Raw genomic sequence first — 25,281 nt, 5'->3', positions numbered from 1 at the left:
AAAACTTTCCTAATTCTTTTCTTTTTGAATAAGACGTTATTATTTAACTTTTTTTTTGTTCTCTCATACTATAATATTAATTAAGGAATTGATCATCTTCGGGTCACCGGGATATTCTGATACCTAAAGGTAAAGCTGGCATAAGATTTTATTGTTCAAACATTTAACTTTAGAGAAAACAAAGGGTAGTGGTGGTGTCAGCTTGGCGGAGCATGCCTGACATGTGCATCTCATCAATTCTCCTTTATGTTTGTATCCGCGCACTTGGATCTATATTGTTTATATTCACGCATGGTTTTTAACTTTACTGCAAGAAATTATAAATATATATATATATATATATATATATTTATGTATAAGAGAATATATAAATAAAAAGACAAAAGTGAAAAAGAAATTTATGAGGAGAATATGGATAAATAGTGAAGACAAGACACTTATTGTCTTGCCCATGAAACGTATCTAATGGCAAACTCCAGTATCTTTTACAAAGATAATGAGTTCGATTATGAGAGCTCTACTGCCGGACCAGACTCAAGTCGCCGCACGAGCTGGCTGAGCAGCTCTTTCACGGCCAGCCCTAGTTGCAGCTCAATATCTCATCTAAGTAACCATGGCTTCAACAACTACAACAACCAATCAAAGCCTCACAAAGCCAACCAGGTCCCATGGGAAGCTATGGCCAGGCTACGTCGCTGCTGCGGCCGTGCAGTAGGGTTAGAGCATTTTCGACTTTTAAAGAGGTTGGGAAGTGGTGACATCGGAAGTGTTTACCTTTGCCAAATACGTGGAAGTCCGGACACTACGTTTTATGCCATGAAAGTTGTTGATAAAGAGGCTGTGGCTGTTAAGAAAAAGCTTGGAAGAGCAGAGATGGAAAAGAAGATTTTAGGCATGCTTGATCATCCTTTTTGCCCTACTTTGTACGCAGCTTTTGAGGCTTCTCATTACTCTTTTCTCGTTATGGAGTATTGTCCCGGCGGTGATCTATACGCCGCCCGCCTCCGCCAACCATCTAAACGTTTTACTCTATCTTCCACAAGGTCCTCCTCCTCCCTTTCTTTCTTTAAACCATGCATGATTAATCAATCCAACTGTTCTGAAAGATTTCATTTGTTTGTTTGCTTTTGTAGTTAGTGTGTTCTTTTGAATGTGAACCACAACTTTTTATATAGTAATACTATACTATAAACTAATGTGTTTTTTCTTTTGGACAACACTTTTTTATTTGGTTTTAATTTAAACGAAGTTATTATACTAAACTTATTGACTAGTTGTATATTTTTTCGTGCTTGTTAAAATATTTCATGTAAAAAAAATGAAAAACAAAAAACAAAATTATTTTGGAAATTGTGAGTTTTTTTTATTATGTTTTCGACGTTAGTGTTTGGTTGAACAATTTACATTTAATGTTTGCTTTCTTATCCACATCGATAATTTAGACGTAGGTTCTAGATTGAAATCTTCAGCTACAAAAATAAACCTCTCTTCTTCACATTAAAATTTTTAAAAACATAAACCAATCTTTAATTCTACTAGTAACACATCTTCTATATATTTATAGTGAAACACTATCACAAAAAAAGCTGAGGTGTCGCGTTCACATAGTTCATGTACCTTTTTCAATAAATGCTCTTACTTTTCATTGTTATTTACACAAATATATCACTGAAATATTATTAGCTAATGTTTGTTTCTATTAGTTTTTAAAATGAAAGATTTAATCAACTATTAAATCCAAAAATATATTTAATTATCATTTTCATAACCTATTTACTTATCAAAAGAAGTTACATTTCAAAAACAAGAAAAAAATTATTCATTTATTTATCATTTTTATCATTTTTCTCAATGCATTTTTAAATTTAGAATTAGTTTAAATTAAATCAATTAGTTTAAAAACATTGTTTTATCTATTTAATGGCATAGTGATATAGATAAAATATTTAAAATTGTGAATTTGATAATAAAGTGAAACATAAAATATGTGAATTTGATTTTTAGAAACACAAAAAGACATCAAAATTTTCTACACTACTTTAAAATTCTTTTCCAGTTCAAATATTTCACGGGTGAAAAGTATTTTACGAAAAAAACAAAAAATTTGAATAAACGAAAAAAACTTTATTTACATATTTTGTTTTATACAAATGAATCTTAAATCTCAAGTAATAATTTTACTTAGAATATTTTATTTAAATTGATTTATCCCGCACATAGTACAGGTTGATACCTAGTATATGTATATATATTAATAGGTTTACCATTTACATATATTATTACTTAGTATATCTAATAACTAATTACCAAATGTTTAATAAATTAAGATAAATATGCAGGTTCTACGCAGCAGAAACTCTGGTGGCCTTAGAGTATCTCCACATGATGGGAATAGTGTATAGAGATCTAAAGCCAGAGAACGTGTTGATCAGAGAAGATGGTCATGTAATGCTAACAGATTTCGATCTCTCCTTCAAATGCGATGTCGTTCCACAACTCCTCAACGATAACGACCGTGACCGTGACCATCAAACTGATGATGACGACGTGAGCATCCACCATAAATGCTCCACACCTTCTTGCACCTCGACTCGATTAAACCCTGTCATCTCCTGCTTCTCTCCTACTTCCAGTAGAAGAAGAAAAAAGAAGAATGTTATTACAACAACAATACATGAGAACGCAGCTGGTGCTAGTGATACTACTGTGAAAAGGAACGATGTCTCAAGAACGTTTTCTCGATCACCTTCTTCTTGTTCTCGTGTTTCAAATGGACTTCGAGACATCTCTGGTGGATGTCCATCAATTTTCGCCGAACCAATCAACGCTCGATCTAAGTCGTTCGTGGGAACACATGAGTACTTGGCACCCGAAGTAATCTCAGGTATTTTGCTGACTTAATTAGACCTATTGTTATTTTAAACTTTTTTCTTTACATACGCTTAAGTGAATGAAGAATGCTCATTGATTTTAAGTTAACAAATACCGAACCAGTTATTGAAAATTACAGAAGGAGTATTTAGTATTTACCATTAAGTAGACCTTAGCATTAAGTAGACTAGACACGGAGCATAGAAATATATTTTTAACCATTTTAAATACACTGTGCAACAACAGTTGTTCTGAGTTTCAGCGAAACGCAAGTTCCATTTTGCTTTTAGTTAATCTTGTTGTTGTTTTGTTAGGGCAAGGACATGGGAGTGCAGTAGACTGGTGGACTTACGGGATATTTCTGTACGAGATGATATTTGGTACGACACCGTTTAAGGGGGAGAACAACGAGAGAACGTTAGTAAACATTCTGAAAACACCCTTGACATTCCCAAAGGTTGTAGTGAGTAGCCCCAAAGAGTACGAAGATATGGTGAGCGCTCAAGATCTTATTATTAAATTACTAGTGAAGAACCCTAAGAAGAGGTTAGGGAGCCTCAAAGGCTCTATTGAGATCAAAAGACATGAGTTCTTCGAAGGTGTAAATTGGGCACTAATAAGGTCGATAAAGCCACCTTGGGTCCCTAAAGAAGAGACTAGTCACAAGACTAAAGGTGATAATGGCAGCGTTAATTATTATCTGCCACCGAGGTTTATGATGAGTAGGAAGGAAAGAGATGAGCCTTACCATATGTCTAATCATTTTGATTATTTTTAACTTTAGGATACATCGAAACGGAGAAAAGTTTTTTTTTTTTTTTTTGTTCTGTTCTTTTGCAATGATATGGTTTATTTACTTAGTACTCGTAGTCGTAGACTCGTAGTGGACGTGTAGTTTCATATTATTTTGAGTTCCATGCGATTATTGTGGGATGCAAATTGTAAATGATTAGGTAAAATAGGTTATTTGTAATTGATCATCTATATACTTATTTAAGCAACCCTTTAAACAAATAACCCTACTCCATGTAAAATATTACACAAAATACCACTGTATTTTAATACAAAATACAGTATAATAACAAAATTTTAATATTAATTTGTTGTAACCAGAAAATGATTATCCAAAAAAATAGTAATTATTAATTTATTAGATTACAAGAAATCATTAATAAAATAATTTCGAAATTATTTAATAAAATAATAATAAAATTATTTCGAAATTATGTAATAAAATAATTAAACATATTCTATTTATTGTTTCAGAAATCTTAGAAACAATAACAAACTATTTAGAAAATTATAAAACTTAAATTTATTTATAAAACTAAGATTAAATATTTACATATCTAAATTATTTAATAATAAAAAATATATATTAAAATTAGGATACAACATTGTTTATATTTTTAAAATATATCTATATACTTATTTAAGCTATGTTGTTAAAAGTTTAACCAGTTATGATGTGACATATTAAGAAAATGCTATTATATTTTAATTATTCTAATAACTAACAAAAGAAAAGTTTAGATTTGTTTACAAGATAATAAAACTCTATTTATTGTTTCATAAATCTTAGAAAATAATAACAAACTATTTAATTGGCTAAAACTTAATTATTTATACACAATATTCACTATATAAACAATACTAAGTGTATAATATTGATAATATACATAACCTAATTGTAATTTTCACATATAAAATTAATATACAACATATTATACCAATAACTTCAATTTGTAAATTTGGTATATTAAGATCTCTAAACACGATCACATCAATTTGTAATACCAAATCACGGGTCAATACATGTTTTGTTGGATTTTTTTGGCTTTACCGAATGTATAATTAACGAATTTGATATTGCACCAAACCAAAATAGTAGTACCAACTACGTGTCGAAATCAGAGTATGACCTTAAGTAAATTAAATATATGATTTTATAAAATGTATAGAATTAATAATTTTTCTACTATTATTTTGTAACAAACAAATTCAAATTTACATAAATATTTCTTCACGCTGGTAACATTATTCTACAAAATATTAACGTGTATTTATGAGTCGGGTAATAAAACAGGTAATGAGACGGATAACAAGACGCTCAAAAATTAAATTAATATCCGATACTCGATCATTATTCATGGATAATATAATTATTATACCCTTCACTCGACTCTAAAGCTGCGGGTACCTTTTTCATACAAACCGAAAAACGGGTCTAATACAGGTATCGATAGTAGTTTCCAGGCCTACCTATTAATAGTTTAATATGAATCAAAATTCACCATATAGTTGTAACATCCGCGAACCAGAATTTTGGGATTTTGGAAGGAGTGTCGATCGACACCCTAGTGGCATCGATCGACACCACTAATTTCTGGGTTCGACCGGTTTGATTTAATTGCCGAATTGGTTCGGTTTGGTTCAATTAAAATCCCTAAATCGAGTTATAAGTGTCTTAGGACGAACCTTAGGGTTTCAGAGTTTCATTTGTCGCCGTTGAGTAAAAAGAAAGAGAGAAAAGAGAGAAAAACGTTTTCTGAGATTTCTGGGCTTGTTCTTGGTGATTTTGGAGAGATCTGAGGCTGTAGGAGGGTTAGCTGTTGCTGGAATCGAAGGGGAAGCTTCTGGAGGTGTTGTTTTCCACGTTTCTCAATCCAAACTTCTTGTTCTTGAGGTGAGTGCTTGACCATGGTTGATCTAAGCATGAGATCTCTCTTGTTTGAGTGTTTTTCTTGCTGTTTGTGTTGTTTTGTTGCTTGGGTTCGTTATTTGTGTGATTTCTAGTGAATTCCGAGATGGTTAGACTTGATTGGAGTCGATTTTGGGTTGATTGGAGTCGGAGTTCGTCGCTGGGATTCGTGCAGATCGTGTCTGCAGAGGAGGCATCGATCGACACTCAGGAGCATCGGTCGACACCAATTTGATGGGCATCGGTCGACACTGTTTGGCATCGGTCGACACCTTGTTGTAGCATCGATCGACACCGTTTGGCATCGGTCGACACTAGTCTTATCCGAGACTTGTTTTTCTGGTTTGATGTATTGTTGTGTGTTGTTTGTTTTGCTTGAACTTGAGGGTCTCATCTGCTTGTGTGTATAACCCAGTAGATGGGAGGATGGCCTCACTAAGTATTTATGATAATACTTACGCATCTCAATTGTTGTTTGTGGTGTGCAGGTAAAGGAAAAGTGTGATCGTGGAATCAAGGGCTATGAGGAGGAGGATGTTCTAGAGACATGATTGATTGTGGTCTAGCTGTTGTTAGGTTGCTAGATTAAGTCAAAGGAACATTGTAGGATGTTAGTTGTTGGTTATCTCTTTATTTGATTGATGTTATTGGTTATTGGATTTGAATGTTGGAATTCTTTTGGTTTAATGGAATTTGTTTTATTTGATTATCCGCGGTTATTGATTGATGTTAGGATGTTAGTGGGTATGGGACCACTAGTAAATTACGGTATTAAAAAAAAAAACGGGAAGGGTTGTTTCAAATTTGGTATCAGAGCCCTTACGGTTCTAGGTCTAGGGTTCATTGTGCTTTTGCTGTTGATGTTTAGGATTACATGCTATAATTGATTGTGTGATTGGCAATTGTGTGTGGCATGAAGTCCTAGAACATCCTCTTCGAGCCTGATTGTGATTCCACGGTAAGTTGTGTTTCTTGTGTATTAGAATTATTGTTTGCTTAGCCTTCTGTTCTTGGATGATACAGATGGTTAGGGGTGAGGATGCTGTTGGTCGCGGTCGTGGTCGTGGGCGTGGTCGTGGTCGGGGTCGGGGACGAGGTCAGGTTCCTGAGGCCAGTGTGAGTGTGACCCAGAGCATGGCCAGTGAGGAGGTGGCGGAGTCACAGGTTCATCCTAGTGTGTCTGGAGACCAGGCTGGTTTGGGTGACGGCAGGGCGGATGGGCCCGGTGTCGGTCACGGTGTTGCCCCGGGTGTGGGGGTTGCAGCGGGAGGTGCTCCAGGCAGGGAGGATGTCTTGATGGACGTGCTAGCTCAGGTAGCTCAGGCTTTGCAGCGACTTCCAGCAGTTGTGCCGCCAGTGGTTGGTGGGCAGGATCCGGTAGTGCCGCCCGTGGGTGGTGGGCAGGGTCCAGCGGTGCAGCCTGTGGCGGGTTTGCAGGCAGGTGTGCAGCCGGGGGCCGAGGTAGTGGATGCTCAGTATGTTCGGATGATGGAGCAGCTGCGGCATGTGGGAGCAGGGTATTTCTCAGGAAGTACCTATCCGAGTGTAGCGGATGAGTGGAGAGAGCGGATGGAGGATATTTTCCTTTCGCTTAGGTGACCGGTACAGGGTGGATCTGGCAGTGTTTTACTTGTCAGGAGATGCTCGCGTGTGGTGGAGGTCGGTGACAGCACGGAGGGTGCAGAGGGGTATGTCTTGGGGAGATTTTGTGGGGGAGTTTAACTCTAAGTATTTTCCTCAGGAGGCTCTTGATCGTATGGAGGCACGGTTCTTGGGTCTGACTCAGGGGAACCGTACAGTGCGGGAGCTGGATGCAGAGTTCAGTCGGCTTGTAGGGTATGCAGGCAGGGCATGGGAGCCAGAGGCGGCTCAGGTGCGGAGGTTTTTGTTGGCTCTGCGGGATGATTTGAGGACTCGGTGTAGAGTGAGGAGTTATGCTACGAGAGCGGAGTTGGTTGAGGTTGCAGCTGGGATAGAGGATGACTTGAGGTCACAAGTGGTTGTGGTCGGTTCTTCAGTGCAGCCACAGCAGTCTCAGCAGTCTCAGCCGTCTTCTGTTCCTAGCAAGGGCGGCAAGCCTGCGCAAGGGCAGAAGCGGAAGTTTGATGCTATGCAGAGGTCGAGGCACGGGGGTGCGAGATGCTTTGGGTGTGGTAGTAGGGACCACAAGGTGACTAGCTGTCCACAGAGAGGTGAGCAGCGGGCAGTGACAGAGCAGCGGGCAGTGACGGAGCCGCGGACCGATACTCGAGTGTGTTACTACTGCAGAGAGACGGGGCATATCAAGCCTCGTTGTCCCAAGTTGCAGCAGAGGGCAGTAGCAGTGTTGCAGGCTGGAGCTCAGCCAGGGGTGCAGCAGGGTGTGCAGCACGGTGTGCAGCCGGTGGGTTGGATTGAGCCGACGACTCAGGTGTACTCGACCCAGGAGCCCGGTGGCACTAGTGCAGGAGCGATCACAGGTATAACTTCTGAGATTCGAACTTAGTCAATTCAATAGTTCAGATTATATTTGTTTTTGCTTGTGGTCAAGTGTTAGGTTCTCAACACATGAGATTTGTGTAGGGACCTTGTTGGTGGGCGGGTTTAAGTCCCATGTTATGTTTGATTCTGGAGCTTCTCATAGCTTCATTACTCCGGAGTGTGCCGTGAGTGCGGGGATCAGAGGGGATTCTGGAGAGCGTTCAGGAGTTGTCAGAGTTACTGGAGGCAAGTTTCTGAGGGTTATTTGACGAGCTGGAGGAGTTGATATTCAGATCGCAGGAGAGTCGTGGCCAGCGGATTTGCTTATCAGTCCAGTGGAGTTGTATGACGTCATTCTTGGTATGGATTGGTTGCATCGGTATAAGGTGCATTTGGATTGCTATCGGGGTAGAGTGGAGTTTGAGCGTCCAAGAGGGAAGTTGGTTTTTCAGGGTATTAGACCGACTTCGGGGAGTCTCGTGATCTCAGCCGTTCAGGCAGGGAAGATGATCGAGAAGGGGCGTGAGGCCTATCTGGTTACTATATCTATGCCAGAGTCAGTGGGGAAGTCTACGGTTAGCGGTATTCCGGTTGTGGAGGACTTTGAGGATGTGTTCCAGTCATTGCAGGGATTACCACCATCTCGGTCGGATCCTTTTACTATTGAGCTGGAACCGGGGACGATGCCGTTATCCAAGGCTCCTTACAGGATGGCTCCAGCAGAGATGGCAGAGCTGAAGAAGCAGCTGGAGGATTTGCTGGGCAAGGGTTTTATCCGTCCTAGTTGTTCACCGTGGGGAGCTCCGGTGTTGTTTGTTAAGAAGAAGGATGGGAGTTTTCGGTTGTGTATTGACTACCGGGGTTTGAACCGAGTTACTGTGAAGAACAAGTACCCTCTCCCGAGGATTGATGAGTTGTTGGATCAGTTGAGGGGTGCTACTTGGTTCTCCAAGATCGACTTGGCTTCAGGTTATCATCAGATCCCTATTCATGAGGCAGATGTGAGGAAGACAGCCTTCAGGACGAGATATGGGCACTATGAGTTTGTGGTGATGCCGTTTGGGTTGACAAACGCGCCAGCTGCGTTTATGAGATTGATGAACAGCGTGTTCCAGGAGTTTCTGGACGTGTCAGTCATCATTTTCATCGACGACATCCTGGTATATTCTAAGAGTCCTGAGGAGCATGCAGTACATCTGAGAGCAGTGTTGGAGAAGCTGCGGGAGCAGAAGTTGTTTGCTAAGCTGAGTAAGTGCAGTTTCTGGCAGCGTGAGATGGGGTTCTTGGGTCATATTGTTTCAGCTGAGGGAGTTTCAGTGGATCCAGAGAAGATTCAGTCCATCAGGGAGTGGCCGAGGCCGCAGAGTGCCACTGAGATTCGGAGTTTCCTGGGGTTAGCAGGTTACTACAGGAGGTTTGTTCGGGGTTTTGCGAGTATGGCTCAGCCGATGACTAAGCTTACAGGGAAGGATGTCCCGTTTGTGTGGTCACCAGAGTGTGAGGCAAGTTTTGCAAGTCTCAAGCAGATGTTGACTACCACGCCGGTGTTAGCATTGCCTGAGCAGGACGAGCCTTATGTTGTGTATACAGATGCTTCTAGAGTGGGGTTGGGTTGTGTACTTATGCAGCAGGGGAAGGTTATAGCTTATGCTTCGCGGCAGTAGCGGAAGCATGAAGCTAATTACCCTACTCATGATTTGGAGATGGCAGCAGTGATCTTTGCTCTTAAGATTTGGAGATCCTATCTGTATGGTGGGAAGGTACAGGTATTCACAGATCACAAGAGTCTGAAGTATATTTTTACTCAGCCTGAGCTGAATTTGAGGCAGAGGCGTTGGATGGAGTTAGTAGCAGATTATGATTTGGACATAGCTTACCATCCTGGTAAAGCTAATCTGGTTGCAGATGCCTTGAGTCGGAAGCGGGTGGCTTCGGCTCAGGAGCAGGATATGGAGGTGTTGGTAGGTGAGATTAGTGCATTGAGTTTGTGTGCTATCTCACAAGAACCTTTGGGTTTGGAGGCAGTTGATAGAGCAGATTTGTTGAGCAGAGTGAGGTTAGCTCAGGAGAGTGATGAGGGGCTGGTGAATGCCTCTAAGGCTGCGGGTGCAGAGTATCAGGTTTCTGCTAATGGTACTATCCTTGTGCATGGTCGGATCTGTGTGCCCAAGGGTGAGGATTTGAGGCAGGAGATACTGAGAGAGGCTCATTCGAGCAAGTTCTCTATTCATCCAGGGGCGACCAAGATGTACCGTGATCTCAAGCGGTATTATCACTGGGTCGGGATGAAGAAGGACGTAGCTGACTGGGTGGCGAAGTGTGATACTTGCCAGCTGGTGAAGGCGGAGCATCAGGTTCCTGGTGGTTTGTTACAGAGTTTACCCATTCCAGAGTGGAAGTGGGATTTGATCACGATGGACTTCGTGGTAGGTTTACCTGTGTCGAGGACGTTTGATGCTATTTGGGTCATTGTGGACCGTTTGACTAAGTCTGCACATTTTCTGGCCATCAAGAAAACTGATGGAGCAGCGGTTTTGGCCAAGAAGTATGTGAGGGAGATAGTCAGATTGCATGGTGTGCCTGTTAGTATTGTGTCTGATAGAGATTCCAAGTTCACTTCGGTGTTCTGGAGGGCGTTTCAGGCAGAGTTGGGCACGAAGGTGCATATGAGTACAGCCTATCATCCTCAGACGGACGATCAGTCAGACAGGACGATCCAGATTTTGGAGGATTTATTGAGGATGTGTGTGCTGGATTGGGGTGGTCATTGGGCAGATCACTTGAGCTTGGTGGAGTTTGCTTATAACAACAGCTACCAGGCTAGTATTGGGATGACTCCTTATGAGGCCCTGTATGGGAGGCCGTGTCGTACACCTTTATGTTGGACTCAGGTGGGGGAGAGGAGCATATTTGGTGCAGATTTTGTTCAGGAGACCTCGGAGAAGATTCGGGTTTTGAGGCTGAACATGAAGGAGGCTCAGGATCGGCAGAAGAGCTATGCTGATAAGAGGAGAAAGGATCTTGAGTTTCAGGTTGGTGATAGAGTGTACCTCAAGATGGCCATGTTGCGGGGTCCGAACAGGTCTTTGACAGAGACTAAGTTGAGTCCGAGGTACATGGGTCCGTTCAGAGTGGTTGAGCGGGTGGGACCAGTGGCATATAGGCTGGAGTTGCCTGAGGTTATGCGTGCGTTCCACAAGGTATTTCATGTGTCGATGCTGAGGAAGTGTCTTCACGAGGGTGATCAGTTGTTGGCTAAGATTCCTGAGGATCTTCAGCCTAACATGACTTTGGAGGCGAGACCAGTGAGGGTGCTCGAGAGGAGAGTCAAGGAACTTCGGAAGAAGAAGATTCCTTTGATGAGAGTCCTGTGGGACTGTGACGGAGTAGAGGAGCAGACTTGGGAGCCCGAGGCGAGGATGAAGGCAAGGTTTAAGAAGTGGTTTGAGAAGTAGACCGCTTGAGCTTGTCTAGCCGGGTCCGAGTTGTAGTCCGTGGCTGGAGCGGGTACGGAGTATTCCACCCCATCTCTCTTGATATTTGGTCGCTTAGGGGTGGTTGGTTGTGCGACTAAGTATCAAGATGAGGTGGTGCTCGGGATGCGGGTTGTTGGCTCCGGTTGTTGTATTTTTGGTTTTTCTGATGTAATTTCGTTGAGATTGTAACGATTATGACATTTTGAGATTAATAAGATGAGTATTTTTCTTTATGTTTGACTGTTGTTGTCATGGGAAAAGAGAAATAGCTCGGGTTTCTATTTTTGGAAAGTTTCCATAAATAGAAAGTTTCCACAAAAGGAAGGTTTCCATAAATAGGAAGTTTCTAAAATGGGAATGTTTTGTGGAAAAGTGAGATAGATCTAGCCAGGAGATACTCGTTGGCATCAGTGTTTGTTTTTGCTCTAGGCCGTGTGGGCCCAACTCACGTGATACCGATAGCTCGATGGACTTTGTGGCCAGAGAGTGGGAGTGGTATGTTGCTTCGGATGACGATCCGAGAGCGCGCTTGAGGGTGACGACCCAAGAGCGGGATATGTGAGGCTCCCTGGATACCGTAGCTGTGAGCTGAGGCTCGGCAGTGAGCCGGTATGTCTCGAGGGTTGCGACCCGAGAGCGGGGGGAGTGTGTGTGTGTGACTTCCTGGATGCTGTAGCTTAAGGCGGTTGGCCTGATAGCGAGCCGGCATGATTCGTTGGTTGCGACCACGGACGGGGGAAGCACTGAGTTGTGAGCAGATAGTGTTATGATGCGAGTATATTGGCTAGAGGGAGACCTCGAGGGTCAGTCGGAGGTGTGCGGGCTGTTGCGACAGTGGCACGGGAAACCTTGACTGATGGTGTTTAGTCCGGTCTGGGGACGTGCGGGCCGTGATGACGGTGGCACGGAGGTCCTTAGCAGATGGACGGTATTGCGGGATTCGGGGACGAATCCGTATTGGTGGGGGAGAATTGTAACATCCGCGAACCAGAATTTTGGGATTTTGGAAGGAGTGTCGATCGACACCCTAGTGGCATCGATCGACACCACTAATTTCTGGGTTCGACCGGTTTGATTTAATTGCCGAATTGGTTCGGTTTGGTTCAATTAAAATCCCTAAATCGAGTTGTAAGTGTCTTAGGACGAACCTTAGGGTTTCAGAGTTTCATTTGTCGCCGTTGAGTAAAAAGAAAGAGAGAAAAGAGAGAAAAACGTTTTCTGAGATTTCTGGGCTTGTTCTTGGTGATTTTGGAGAGATCTGAGGCTGTAGGAGGGTTAGCTGTTGCTGGAATCGAAGGGGAAGCTTCTGGAGGTGTTGTTTTCCACGTTTCTCAATCCAAACTTCTTGTTCTTGAGGTGAGTGCTTGATCATGGTTGATCTAAGCATGAGATCTCTCTTGTTTGAGTGTTTTTCTTGCTGTTTGTGTTGTTTTGTTGCTTGGGTTCGTTATTTGTGTGATTTCTAGTGAATTCCGAGATGGTTAGACTTGATTGGAGTCGATTTTGGGTTGATTGGAGTCGGAGTTCGTCGCTGGGATTCGTGCAGATCGTGTCTGCAGAGGAGGCATCGATCGACACTCAGGAGCATCGGTCGACACCAATTTGATGGGCATCGGTCGACACTGTTTGGCATCGGTCGACACCTTGTTGTAGCATCGATCGACACCGTTTGGCATCGGTCGACACTAGTCTTATCCGAGACTTGTTTTTCTGGTTTGATGTATTGTTGTGTGTTGTTTGTTTTGCTTGAACTTGAGGGTCTCATCTGCTTGTGTGTATAACCCAGTAGATGGGAGGATGGCCTCACTAAGTATTTATGATAATACTTACGCATCTCAATTGTTGTTTGTGGTGTGCAGGTAAAGGAAAAGTGTGATCGTGGAATCAAGGGCTATGAGGAGGAGGATGTTCTAGAGACATGATTGATTGTGGTCTAGCTGTTGTTAGGTTGCTAGATTAAGTCAAAGGAACATTGTAGGAGGTTAGTTGTTGGTTATCTCTTTATTTGATTGATGTTATTGGTTATTGGATTTGAATGTTGGAATTCTTTTGGTTTAATGGAATTTGTTTTATTTGATTATCCGCGGTTATTGATTGATGTTAGGATGTTAGTGGGTATGGGACCACTAGTAAATTAAGGTATTAAAAAAAAAAAAAAACGGGAAGGGTTGTTTCAATAGTACTATATTATATAACATGTAAATGAATGATACAACATAAACATAATATTAACAAATAACAAAATAAAATAAAAATTCTCCGCGTTACCAGCGTGGGTTATTATCTAGTTTACTAGTATTTGCTTATAAATTATTTTCAGTTTTCAAAACATTAATTTATATAGTTAACAAATAATATAGGACATAACTTTGCTAATATTTAACTAAAAATCAATATTATCACGTGCTGTAAAAAAATAATCAATAATATATTTTGTAATACTTAAATTAACGCTACAATTTATTATAATGTAGCTCTTACATGGTTATTGTTTTATACTATACTAAATTTTAATTTGCAGTACACCGCTGAGCTAAATTTTTAAACAAAAAATGTAATTTGTTTAGTAAATTAACTATATATATATATAGCTAATATTTTGTTTAGTATACTGCAGGACAAATTATTTTTACCTAAAAAATTTAAAGTTTAAGTTGTATATGTCTATTACTCTAATATTGATAGTATTAACAAAATGATGAAATAATTTTTTACACGTATAACACTGAATTAATGATATTCTAAATTTCTATTAATATACTCAAACATGTACCTCTATATAACCTTGTCTCATGATATTTTAACTCGGAGTACACCGTAAGATAAACATTTTTTCTTTAACCTCGTCCATTGTCTAAAATTTACTACTCAATGTGTGTCGTTGTACATACACTTTTTTAAATGAATTGAGTAATATTCGTCCAGTTTAAAAAAATCAAATTGCAACTTATGTTTTATGTAATCAAATAATTTTTATAAACAAATAAAATCATATAAAGATGAAAGGAGAGAAAAGAAATTAGAAAATAGTAATTCAGATTTATAATTTCGATAAATATGATAGATATTAGTTTTTAATTTTCTTAATATACAATAAATCCCAATGTCATAGAATTGTAAATAATTTAGATATTCAAGGTTTTTTTACAAAATATACTTGCAAAATGTATATATAGATAATGAAATCGGCCAAAATCCAAATCTACTTTATACAAAATCTATACTAGTGTCTTTTGAGAATTAAATCTATTTTGGTAACTATTAGCATTGAATGTCATTAATTGTTTCAATCCACGTAAAAACAACTTTAGTTAACTTTCTCTACTATCCTTATAACCAAACATAATTAAAATATTTGAAGTATCCAAATATATAATGTTCTACAATTGATATTAATCTTTTGAAGATTTATTCCACATTTTTTTTTCTCTTATCATCTTTGTTTGAATTTAACTTTTAATTATTGTGAATTATCATATCATACATAAAATTAATAAAAATGTATATTTCTCATATATTGTGATTTGAAGTTTTTAAAATGGACATACATTACTCAATTAATATAAAAATTGTGTGTTCAACATACATATATAGTAAATTTACCGTATATAACAAATTTTAAATTTTTAAGAAGTTTAAAATATATAACTGATATATCTAAACTTAATAAAAATTTAAAATTCTAAATATTTAAAACTATTAAAATTTTAAAATAACAGAGACGAGTTATATTGCCTAACGAGTTATATATATGATGGGACACTCTTGAATTAATAATAATAAATTAATTAAAATTTCATTAAAATTTCATTTTAATATTTAACAACACTAATGTATGTCAAACTTGATTAAGATTATGTTAAACAAATATAGTTTTATGGTACATTGTGACACCCCAGTTTCAGAGGTTTGCGGAGAGGTTTAAAAGAATTGATTTGACCGCCTATGTCACCAAAGTGAAATTATATTTTCGGTCAAAGGTCCTAAGAGAACTCCAGAGTTAAGCGTGTTTGAGCTGAGTAGTCTCAGGATGGGTGACCTTCCGGAAAGTGACTGTCAGAACTGTGTGAGTGAGGACAAAACACAGAGAAATATCATGTGGTGATTTGTAGGGACGGTAATAAGTCTTTAAAACCTCCCGGACATAGCAAACCGACCGCGGATATGGGTGGGCTCACGGACCTAGTGAGAGGACGTGAGGCCCATTAAGGAAAGTGGGCACATGAACTGGGAGTGGACATGGGGCCTACTGAAAGGTGCCGGTCGGGGCTTTACATATATCGTGAGTTTAATTCGAGTTTTTAGTTGCACTGTTTAATTTAACCGTATATAGTAAATTTTACAGTTTAAAGAAGTTTAAAATATTATAATTGATATATTTAAAATTATGAATATTTAAACATATATTTTTTTTGCCAACAAATATATTTAAACTTATTAAAATTTCAAAATAACACAAATGGGTTATATTTCAGAACGAGTTATATAACATAACAGAGTTGAATTGATATTACTAAAAAATAAAAAAAAAATTATATAATACTTTAATATAAGTTAGATCCTTATTTTACTATTTTAACAACACCAATATAAAATATATCGAATCAAACTGATTTAATTTAGATTATATTAAATAATTTTTTTTGTACGGTATAACAAGGGTTATATACTAAATCACAAGAATTAAGAAAATAGTATATTAATAAAATTAATATTAAAATAATATACTAACAAAAAATAAAAATAAAAAATTTATCTGAATATCCCACTTGCCATAATGTAATTCATTTCAAAATTGCTGTTCTTTACTACTAATGTAATTATGGATACAGTAATGATTTCACTCACTAGAATCACGACCGGAGATTTTGTATATGGAGACAATTATGAATCATCCCGAAAACTAATGATGGGAAAGTCATTAAATTATATTTTTCTCACTCTTAGAGGACGAAAAAAATTTAAAGCGTATAGCCAAAAAAGAAAGAATTGTAATGATAAATCTGTATTTGGTGACTTTAGTTAATTTGCCTACGGCCGGGAAAAAAATGTAAAAAAAAAAATCAAAGCCACAAATTTATTTATTGAATTCTTTATACTTTAATTGTGAGAGTTATATATAAAAAAAAGGGAGTAAAGTTGGTCTTCTGTACATGCATGCGTAGCTAAGCTTTCATCAATACCCATTTAGATACTTTCGAACATAATATCGGGTCTCTGAAAGTCAAAAGACTTGCGATGTGTTTCTTCCAAAAACCAAAATTGTTTGCATTATATGGATTGCGAATCTATAGCTGTCATGCTGAGGCCTGGACATTAGAATATCAGATTGGATTCATTTTGGATTTTTGGATTTTGGAATTTTTGGATATTAACTCTAACATCTATTTGGGTATTTATAAAATTTCGGATTAGTTTTGGTTTTGATAATTCGGATTTTGGATCGGTTTGGATATGATTGTAGATAACCAAAATTAAACCAAATTTGTTGGATAAGGTTTTATTTGAATACTTTTTTAATTTGATCTTACCCAAATAACCATACCAACCGAGTATCTAAAAAAAAAAGATAGAAATGAAGCAAATGATAAGTTCAAAGTTCAAACTAACATAAAACCATATCAATACGTAAAAGATATGCGGCATATCCATCGGAATATCAAACTGTTTATTATATGTTCGCTTATATTCGGATATCTGTGGATATTGGTTCAAATTGAATATTATTTGATATCCGAAAGAATGGAGAACAAAAGTGTGGGGCGTTTTTTGTGACTTTATCAATAACGCAAAAATTTCACCATTCAACACAATTATTGTAATTGGGCGTTTTTCAAAAATAAAAATTTTGCGGAATTAACCACTGGACAAAGACATGAACCGCTTTTCAAATCAAACAAGTCTTTACCCAGCGGATTTACAAAAACCGCAGAGGGAATTGCACTTTTTGATTAATATAACTAATATAAACCACTGGACAAAGACATGAATCGCTTTTCAAATCAAACAAGTATTTACCCAGCGGATTTACAAAAACCACAGAGGGAATTACACTTTTTGATTAATATAAATAATATATATATATATATTTATAAAGAGAACAAATTTCTCTCTCTCACTATTATTTCTCTCTCTCTCACTATTACTTCTCATTGTATTATAGGTAATGTTTTTGACTTATTTTTAATAAGTCTTTTGTACTAACAAAAAAAATATATAACTCAAATGTTGTTTGAAAAAAATATATAATTTATGATATTATTGTTAGTTAAACCAGTTTGGAACTAAAGATTGATATTATGAATAGATTTGCAATTCAAAGAGCTTGACAATGATTTTTTTATTGTGTTGTACTTTTTTTATGATTGAACTAGTAACTGATTCAATAATAAATATGTATATTAAAATTTAATTTTAAATAAATTTTGGTATTTTAAATTCAGAAATTAAAATATATATTTATTAATACAAAAATGAAAATAGATACTTATACTAGTTATAAATAAAATAATATGAAACATGCGCTGCCAATTGCTTTTCAACAATCAAACATTATATTGTACCATTTATTTTGGAATAACCGCACTTGTCCCGTAAATACGTTTGTCTTGCACGTACCGCAGTTGAACTGTACCGCACTAACAAATTTTTTGTCCCACACTACTAATCCATGGTTACTATTCGGACCATTAGTTTTAGTTTGGTTTTAATCTCAATATTTCGGTTTGGATACGGTTCAGATTTTTGGATTCAAATTTTATGCCTAGGCCTACTGTATAATAAGGCATATAAAACTGATAATTTAACTACATGCTGAATTTGGAAGCTTTGTTTGTAATTTTTCTATAATACACTTTACCAGAATATTGTAAACTACATCTTTCCATATATCCAAGAATGGTCCAATGTTTTTTTAAAAATATTAATAATCAACCTCCTAATTGGGCTTGGACCATGGCCTTTACAATTTCTTATCCAAATACAAAATTAGGACTTATAGCAACAAAACAGAGCAAACCGCTAGCAAGAGATTGAATCCTGTTGATCACCGGAAGCAGCGAGTCAGCGCACCAATTCTGGTGGATTCAAGGGCCACGGCTTCGCAACAGCCACGACGGGATCTAGACCACCGACAGAAGAATCCACTTTCTGCCGTTGATCTTGTTCTGAAAAACCATCTGACCCGCTACAACCTTTCCAGTGTGCATAACTTCCGACAACCAACATCGACATTGACAGTTCCTAACCTAGCAAACTTTCAGTAATCAGATCTATCCCCTCCTTCAACCACCGACAACTTCGATCTCCCTCGAGCAAGGACAACTTCAAACCGGTCTGGTGGACACACGATTCACAGAAATTACAGAGGCTGGTGGCTCACCCAATCCACCTAGAACCATAATCCGCGACAGCCAACATAGATCCAAAGGATCTAGCCATTAACCACCTCGACAAAACAGCGCTACCCACCACTTGCCTCAGCAACCGGTTGAACGGATGAGCCTAGAAAGTTTGACGATAACCCATCTGCGTCTTCAAACCAGGGGCCTTTACTCCGGATAACCTTCTCCATTTAACCGGAGCCACAACTACACCGAATAGAGAGAACCATACCACCATTGTTGGTAGAAGAGGATCCTTGCTCACTCTTAGATCTTCTCTACAAATCCACCATCTGCAATGAAGAAAAGCATGCAAAAGAAAAAAAACGAAATCTAATTTTTGGTGAAGAGGAGGAGAGAGTAGAGAGAGTCCCCTAAAATTTAAACCCAATCCACCGGTCAAATATTTTAAACTTCTATGCAAGAAAATAATAATAATATTAAGATTTAATCTTATCACATAACAATTTTATTTTCACATGTAACAATTTAAGTTTTCTTGTTTCCTTTTAAAGCTATGTAATTTAAATTTTTATTATTTTTTAGATTTATCATAACTTACACATGTAACTTAGTAATTTAATATCTTTTCAAAAAATAAAATTTAGTATTTTAATATTACGATTGCACATTTAGAATTAAAACTATCAAAAGAGATTAACGCTATCATCTAACTCATATTACATCGAACCTAATTCTAGCATACTCATCCATGAACTTTTAAAGTTTGTTTTATCAAAGATAATTTTTTTTGTCATATTAAAATAATTTAATTTTTATAACTAAATGTTGTATTAAAATATCTTATTTGTTTTCTTAATGATATATCTTCTTTTTTTAAGATAACTAAACATTATTCATATTTGTTAAGATACATTGATTGACATGTCTATTATTCTAATATTAATGGCGTTTAGCATCAATAAAATGAAAAACTAAACATGTGTTTTAGCATCAAGATATTTTAGACCTTTTCTATTAATATTGATCAAAACTTCTCCCGCCACATAATCCGATCTGTGAACTCATCTTTTGTTAATCATTTAATAATCTCATTGTTATTAACTAATTTTCTCAATTTAAACATGCCGACAATCAATGCAGAACCCATCATAAACCAATTGAAATGCATAAATAGTTAATTCAGCAATAACCAAATAACCAACAAATGTCACAAATAATTAACCAAGTCGAACCAATAAATCTAAACCGATAAACCAACAATCTAACAAGCATGCAGTTCAGCAATAGTTCCAACCAGCTTGTCGCGTGGAGGCCCAAAACTTTCCCATTTGTTTTGCAGACAACCTAATCTTATTTGTTGAGGCTTATGTGACACATATCAGAGCAATATAGAGAGTGCTGGAAAGATTTGTGTTGGGTACGATCAAAAGGTTAGTTTGGAGAAATCAAAGATATTTTTCTCAAGCAATGTGAGTCAAGCCTTAGAGAAATTGGTTAGTGATGAGAGTGTAATTAAATCTACGCGACATGTGAGAAAACATTTGGGCAAACCAGTTTTACGGAAGCATATTAATAAAGAAACTTTTGGAGACATCCTTGAGAAAATCTTATCACTGTTATTAGGTTGGAAAGGACGGTGTCTGAGCTTTGCGGGAAGGCTGACCCTTACCAAAGTGTACTCTCGTTGATTCCAGTGCATGCAATGAGTATGATCTCTCTTCCAAAATCTACGCTTGCATCTCTTGACAAAATGTCAAGATCTTGTTTAGTGGGGCAGCTGGACATAACAGAGGAAGCAACACTTACTAAGTTGGAAGATAGTTTTTCTCCCAAAGACTGATGGAGGCTTGAGGATAAGTGTTGGGCTTTCCAAGCCCAAGCCAACTCCTCTATTAGTATGATATTGTCCGCTTTGGGCCCAGGTGGTAAAGCCCGCACGGATTTCTTATTGGGCTTCTTCCCAAAATGCCTCATACTAATTGGAGTTGGTCTTGGCTTATATACTAGAAACTTATTTTCTAATCTTCAGATGTGGGACATTGTTTGTATCCCAACAAACCTCCCCTCAAACTATGCACCATGATACTTTGGCCTCCCCTTCAGCGAAACCCAGGTACCTAGGCTCTGGTACCCCCTTATTCCTGAAGTATTCTTGAGGCACCCTTAATCATGTCATCTTTTTAAGAGATCCTCCCAGACAGAGCCCACACCCACTTCCCTAGGTCCACTTTTCGACCTAGGCTCTGATACCAATTGTTAGGCTTTCCAAGCCCAAGCCAACTCCCCTATTAGTATGATATTGTCCGCTTTGGGCCCAGGTGGTAAAGCCCGCACGGATTTCTTATTGGGCTCCTTCCCAAAAGGCCTCATACTAATTGGAGTTGGTCTTGGCTTATATACTAGAAACTTATTTTCTAATCTTCAGATGTGGGACATTGTTTGTATCCCAACAATAAGGTATGCACCGTATATGAATAAAGCCCTACTAGTTGGGTGAAAGATAAGTGGCGGCTGTAACACAGGCATTCTAGTATTTGGGCAAGAGTATTGTGAAGCAAATATAAAGTGAGAGATGTTCATGATCATTTATGGATGGTTACTAAGAGTAATTGTTAGGCAACATGGAGAAGTGTTGGAGTTGGTATAAGAGAAGTGGTGGTTCCATGTATCAGGACCTGATGGGTTATGGGACATGGACACACGATTAAGCTATAGGCTGATAGGTGGTCATCTACTAAAGTACTAATGGAGGTTGCAACAGGGAGTTTACTAGTAGGAGCCGACTTGATTCGGGCTAAAGAGCTATTACGTAATGGTACATGCGATTTGTTTGATCAAAACAAACCTCATGTTCTGGACGATAGTATATTAAGGCTAAGGTTAGTGGTTCTAGATAATGTGACTAAGGCGCATCATCAGATTTCTTGGGGAGGTATGGGAACAGTCCATCATCACACTCTATATGAATTAAGGATAACACTCCAAAATAAGATTTGAGCAAATTATTCCAACGAGTTTGGAAAGTGATTGCACTAGAGAGAATAAAAGTCTTCTTATAGCTGAGAATGAATTGAGTTATTATGACAAATATGGAGCGACAACGACGTCATCTATGTCAATCAAGAGCATGCCCGGCTCAAAATTTCTCTAGTCCTAGTGCTATTTTATAAAAAACATAACCTAGATATATAGTATTTACAAAAAAAAAAAATTAACATGTAAATTTTTTTTGGACCCTGTGACCCTATGCTCTTGCACCCTCAACACATGTGCTAAGCCGGGCCTGATCAAGAGTATGTCAGATTTGTAAAAGGGGGAATGAGACTATTATTCATATTCTTCTTGGCTGCCAAACCATGGAAGGTGTTTGGAATCCGTTGGTGCCTATTAAGAAGAGAAGAGAGTCTTTTGCTAAGTTACTTATCGAGTGGTTGTGTGTGAATTTGAGGGATAATGACATGATGGGGAAAGCACTTGGTCTACACTACTTGCAATGTCTATTTGGTGGGGGTGTAAAGAACAATTCTTGAGTTCACCCCTAGGGATGAACCCATCTCATTCACCCCCACCTTGATAACCAATCAATTAGCCATGTCATCTTAATAAAATAATTCATATTATTTAAATAAATCAAAACAATTAAAATTAATTATGGAAACCACTAATTAATTGTCTCATGTACGAAGAGGAAAAATACAGAATTGTAGGGACCACTAACTATTTGTTAAAGTCTTTGCTTTTATTTTCTCCAAGAAGAAATCGATGAACTGCAACTCCAAAATGCAAAAGAAAGAACAGTTGGACCTTATTAATCAAATGGACAAAACTCTATCTGAACAAACACCACAAGTAGTAAATATTTGGATTTGCAGATAGTCTACTTTAGGACGTAGAGAATCACGTAAGTCCGAGTAAATGTCAAATCAATATGTATCCAATAACCAGAAAAAAAAAACGGAAAAGAGAATGAGTAAGTATCAACGAGGAATTCAACGAAAGATATTGAAATAGTTTCAGAATTGTTCATGGATATAACGACTTGGCCTCTAAACAAAAAGATGTAACAAAAATTAAATAGTCGCTAGATAATAATAGAGTTTCAACAGTTTTTTGTGTTGTCCACTTCAAAATAATAGAGCTTAGGCTAAATCACCACAACACTTGTCAAATTCCTACAAAATATAAAATTTCAAATTATAAAAATAACAGATAATTAAAATATAAAAACTAAAAATAAAATATTTACTTGTAATCGAGAGAAAAATAATTATGTCGGTAAAGTCGGATCAGTGGTAGCAACAGATAACTGGATATCAGAAATAGGAGTTGAGTCCTAAAACATTTATCAAATTTATCTTGTCATTAGTATACATACACAAATTAAATAAGTCACATTATGGTGGAAATTGAACATATGTAAAAAAAGAAAATTATTTATCAAATACCTGAAATGATAATTTTCTCTTTGATGTACCACGTTTTTTTGTTTCAAGAGCATTCAAATACCGACCATGAGGTCCGACTTTTTTGTTCTTTGGTCGTCCAACAGTAGCTTTTCTTTTAATTCCACTTACGTTTGAAATTTTCTCGTCTTCTTCTCCTTCTACAGGTTCAACATGTGAAGTTGATAGCATCCATGCATTAGCTTTCACAAGTTCCTTTTTCTTTTCCTCTAACTTTTTAAGCAACTGACATGCAGCTTCATTTGCACACATCGTCAATTATACATGTTCAACAGCAACGGATGCAATCTCACAGAAATTTCGACATAAATGGCTGTAACGCTTTCCAATCGATTGTGTTACTGATCCATTAGTTGTCTCTATACGATAAGAATATATGCTTCGCGATTTTGCCTCTTTAGTCAATCGAGTCAAGATGTAGTTAGATGGAATTCTTCTAACATCCTTCTTATCCAACACTTTCAATGCATGACGACATAAGATCCCAGCAAAAGAATACTTCATGCAGCTACACTCTACTGCTTGGTTTATAGCATCATAATTAACCAAATGCTCTTTCGGTCCACCACGATAAGATACTGTGTATTCATACACCATCTCAGACTTACTGACCTTTTTTGCAACATAATCACCGATAACTATATATTGCTTCTGAAACAAGCTAAAAACTTCAGGTGTATACACTTCTTCTGCATGTTGCAAGATCTCTACAGAAGCAGATAATACTGACAAGGTATGCATCATTTTGAAGTCTGCAGTTAATTCTTTATATCGTCGATCACCTAACACTCTCTTATAGTGTTCAAAGAAGGACAATAAGTCATAGCTGCTCTTCAAGTATCTTTTCAAAATATTATTCATACTTTCACTACGTTGTGTGCTCACCATATCTGCTGTAAAAGTATGACGTCCATATACCATTGCCCATTTTTCTCTCACATCAAACACATTCTTCAACCATTTATTTTCTGTCAAACTATGCTTCTCAAGCATATTACTCCATGCCAATAACCAATCTTCTTCCTCTTCGTGGTCATATACACAATTTCCAAAGTCTGTGGAAAATTGTCCTGGTCCATGAAATACATGACTCAACTTCTTTGCAGCATGTTTGTAAATATGCCAAACAAATAACCTATGCTTTGTTTCAGAGAACACCTTTTCTATTGCATTCGCCATTGCTGCATACTGATCAGTAAGAATTGTTTTTGGTTGTTTTCCAGATATTGCTCCAAGAAAAGTCTCAAAAAGCCACTTATATGACTCTGTGGTTTCATCATATAGTAAAGCAGCACCAAACACAACAGTTTGCTTATGATGATTGACCCCTACAAATGGAGCAAATGGTCTATCATATTCATTGGTCTTATAAGTTGTGTCAAAGCAAACAACATCTCCAAAAAGATTGTAATCACTTATGGACCGATCATCTGCCCATAAGATATTTGTGATCATATCGTCTTCATCAAGTTGTATTGAATAAAAAAAAGATGAATTATCCTCTTTCTTCTTTTGAAAGTATTCTAAAACTGCTCCAGCATCTCCTTTTACCATTTTTTCCATTCGCTTTCGGTAAATATAATTTCCATAATCTTTCTCCAAAAAACCCAAATTTTCTCTTCCCCCAACTTCTCTACTCATCATTTCGACGGTTGCTTTTGCTGAAATTCCTGACATCTCAGCATCATCAGCATGTTGTGTTTGAGCGACAGAGAACATCCGATTTCCTTTCATAAAATGCTTCATAGGCGTCTCCACTAAATCATGGTTGTGACTCTGGTTGAAAGACACAATCTTAAATTTTCCTGTCCTTTGAAGGTAGCAAGCCATATGAGCTTTACAACCACATCGAGTAATTCGTTGTGAATAACTTGTTTTTTTCTTGGTTTCCTTCCTAAACCCCTCTTTCGAGCAAACATAAAGAAGCCTCACCACCTTATTATTTTTTATCTTCCTCCGTTGTT

At 37.5% G+C, this 25,281-nt stretch overlaps 1 protein-coding gene and 1 pseudogene across 1 annotated transcript; one reads left to right on the top strand and one right to left on the bottom strand.

The window, feature by feature from the left end:
• Nucleotides 1-385: 385 nt before the first annotated feature.
• Nucleotides 386-3,885, top strand: LOC104789318 (protein kinase PINOID 2). Its single transcript, XM_087450493.1, has 3 exons — nucleotides 386-1,043; nucleotides 2,340-2,884; nucleotides 3,186-3,885. Exons 1-3 carry the CDS (start codon nucleotides 466-468, stop codon nucleotides 3,647-3,649), a joined length of 1,587 nt encoding a protein of 528 aa, XP_087306619.1. The 5' UTR covers nucleotides 386-465; the 3' UTR covers nucleotides 3,650-3,885.
• A 19,158-nt stretch (nucleotides 3,886-23,043) lies between these two features.
• LOC104789316 (protein FAR1-RELATED SEQUENCE 5-like) lies at nucleotides 23,044-24,994 on the bottom strand (annotated as a pseudogene).
• Nucleotides 24,995-25,281: the final 287 nt, after the last annotated feature.

Source organism: Camelina sativa, chromosome 5, assembly GCF_030686135.1.
Source record: "Camelina sativa cultivar CO46 ecotype springtype chromosome 5, ASM3068613v1".
NCBI lineage: Eukaryota > Viridiplantae > Streptophyta > Magnoliopsida > Brassicales > Brassicaceae > Camelina > Camelina sativa.
Note: the sequence above shows the minus strand (reverse complement) of the source record. Positions and strands in the feature narration are given on the sequence as shown.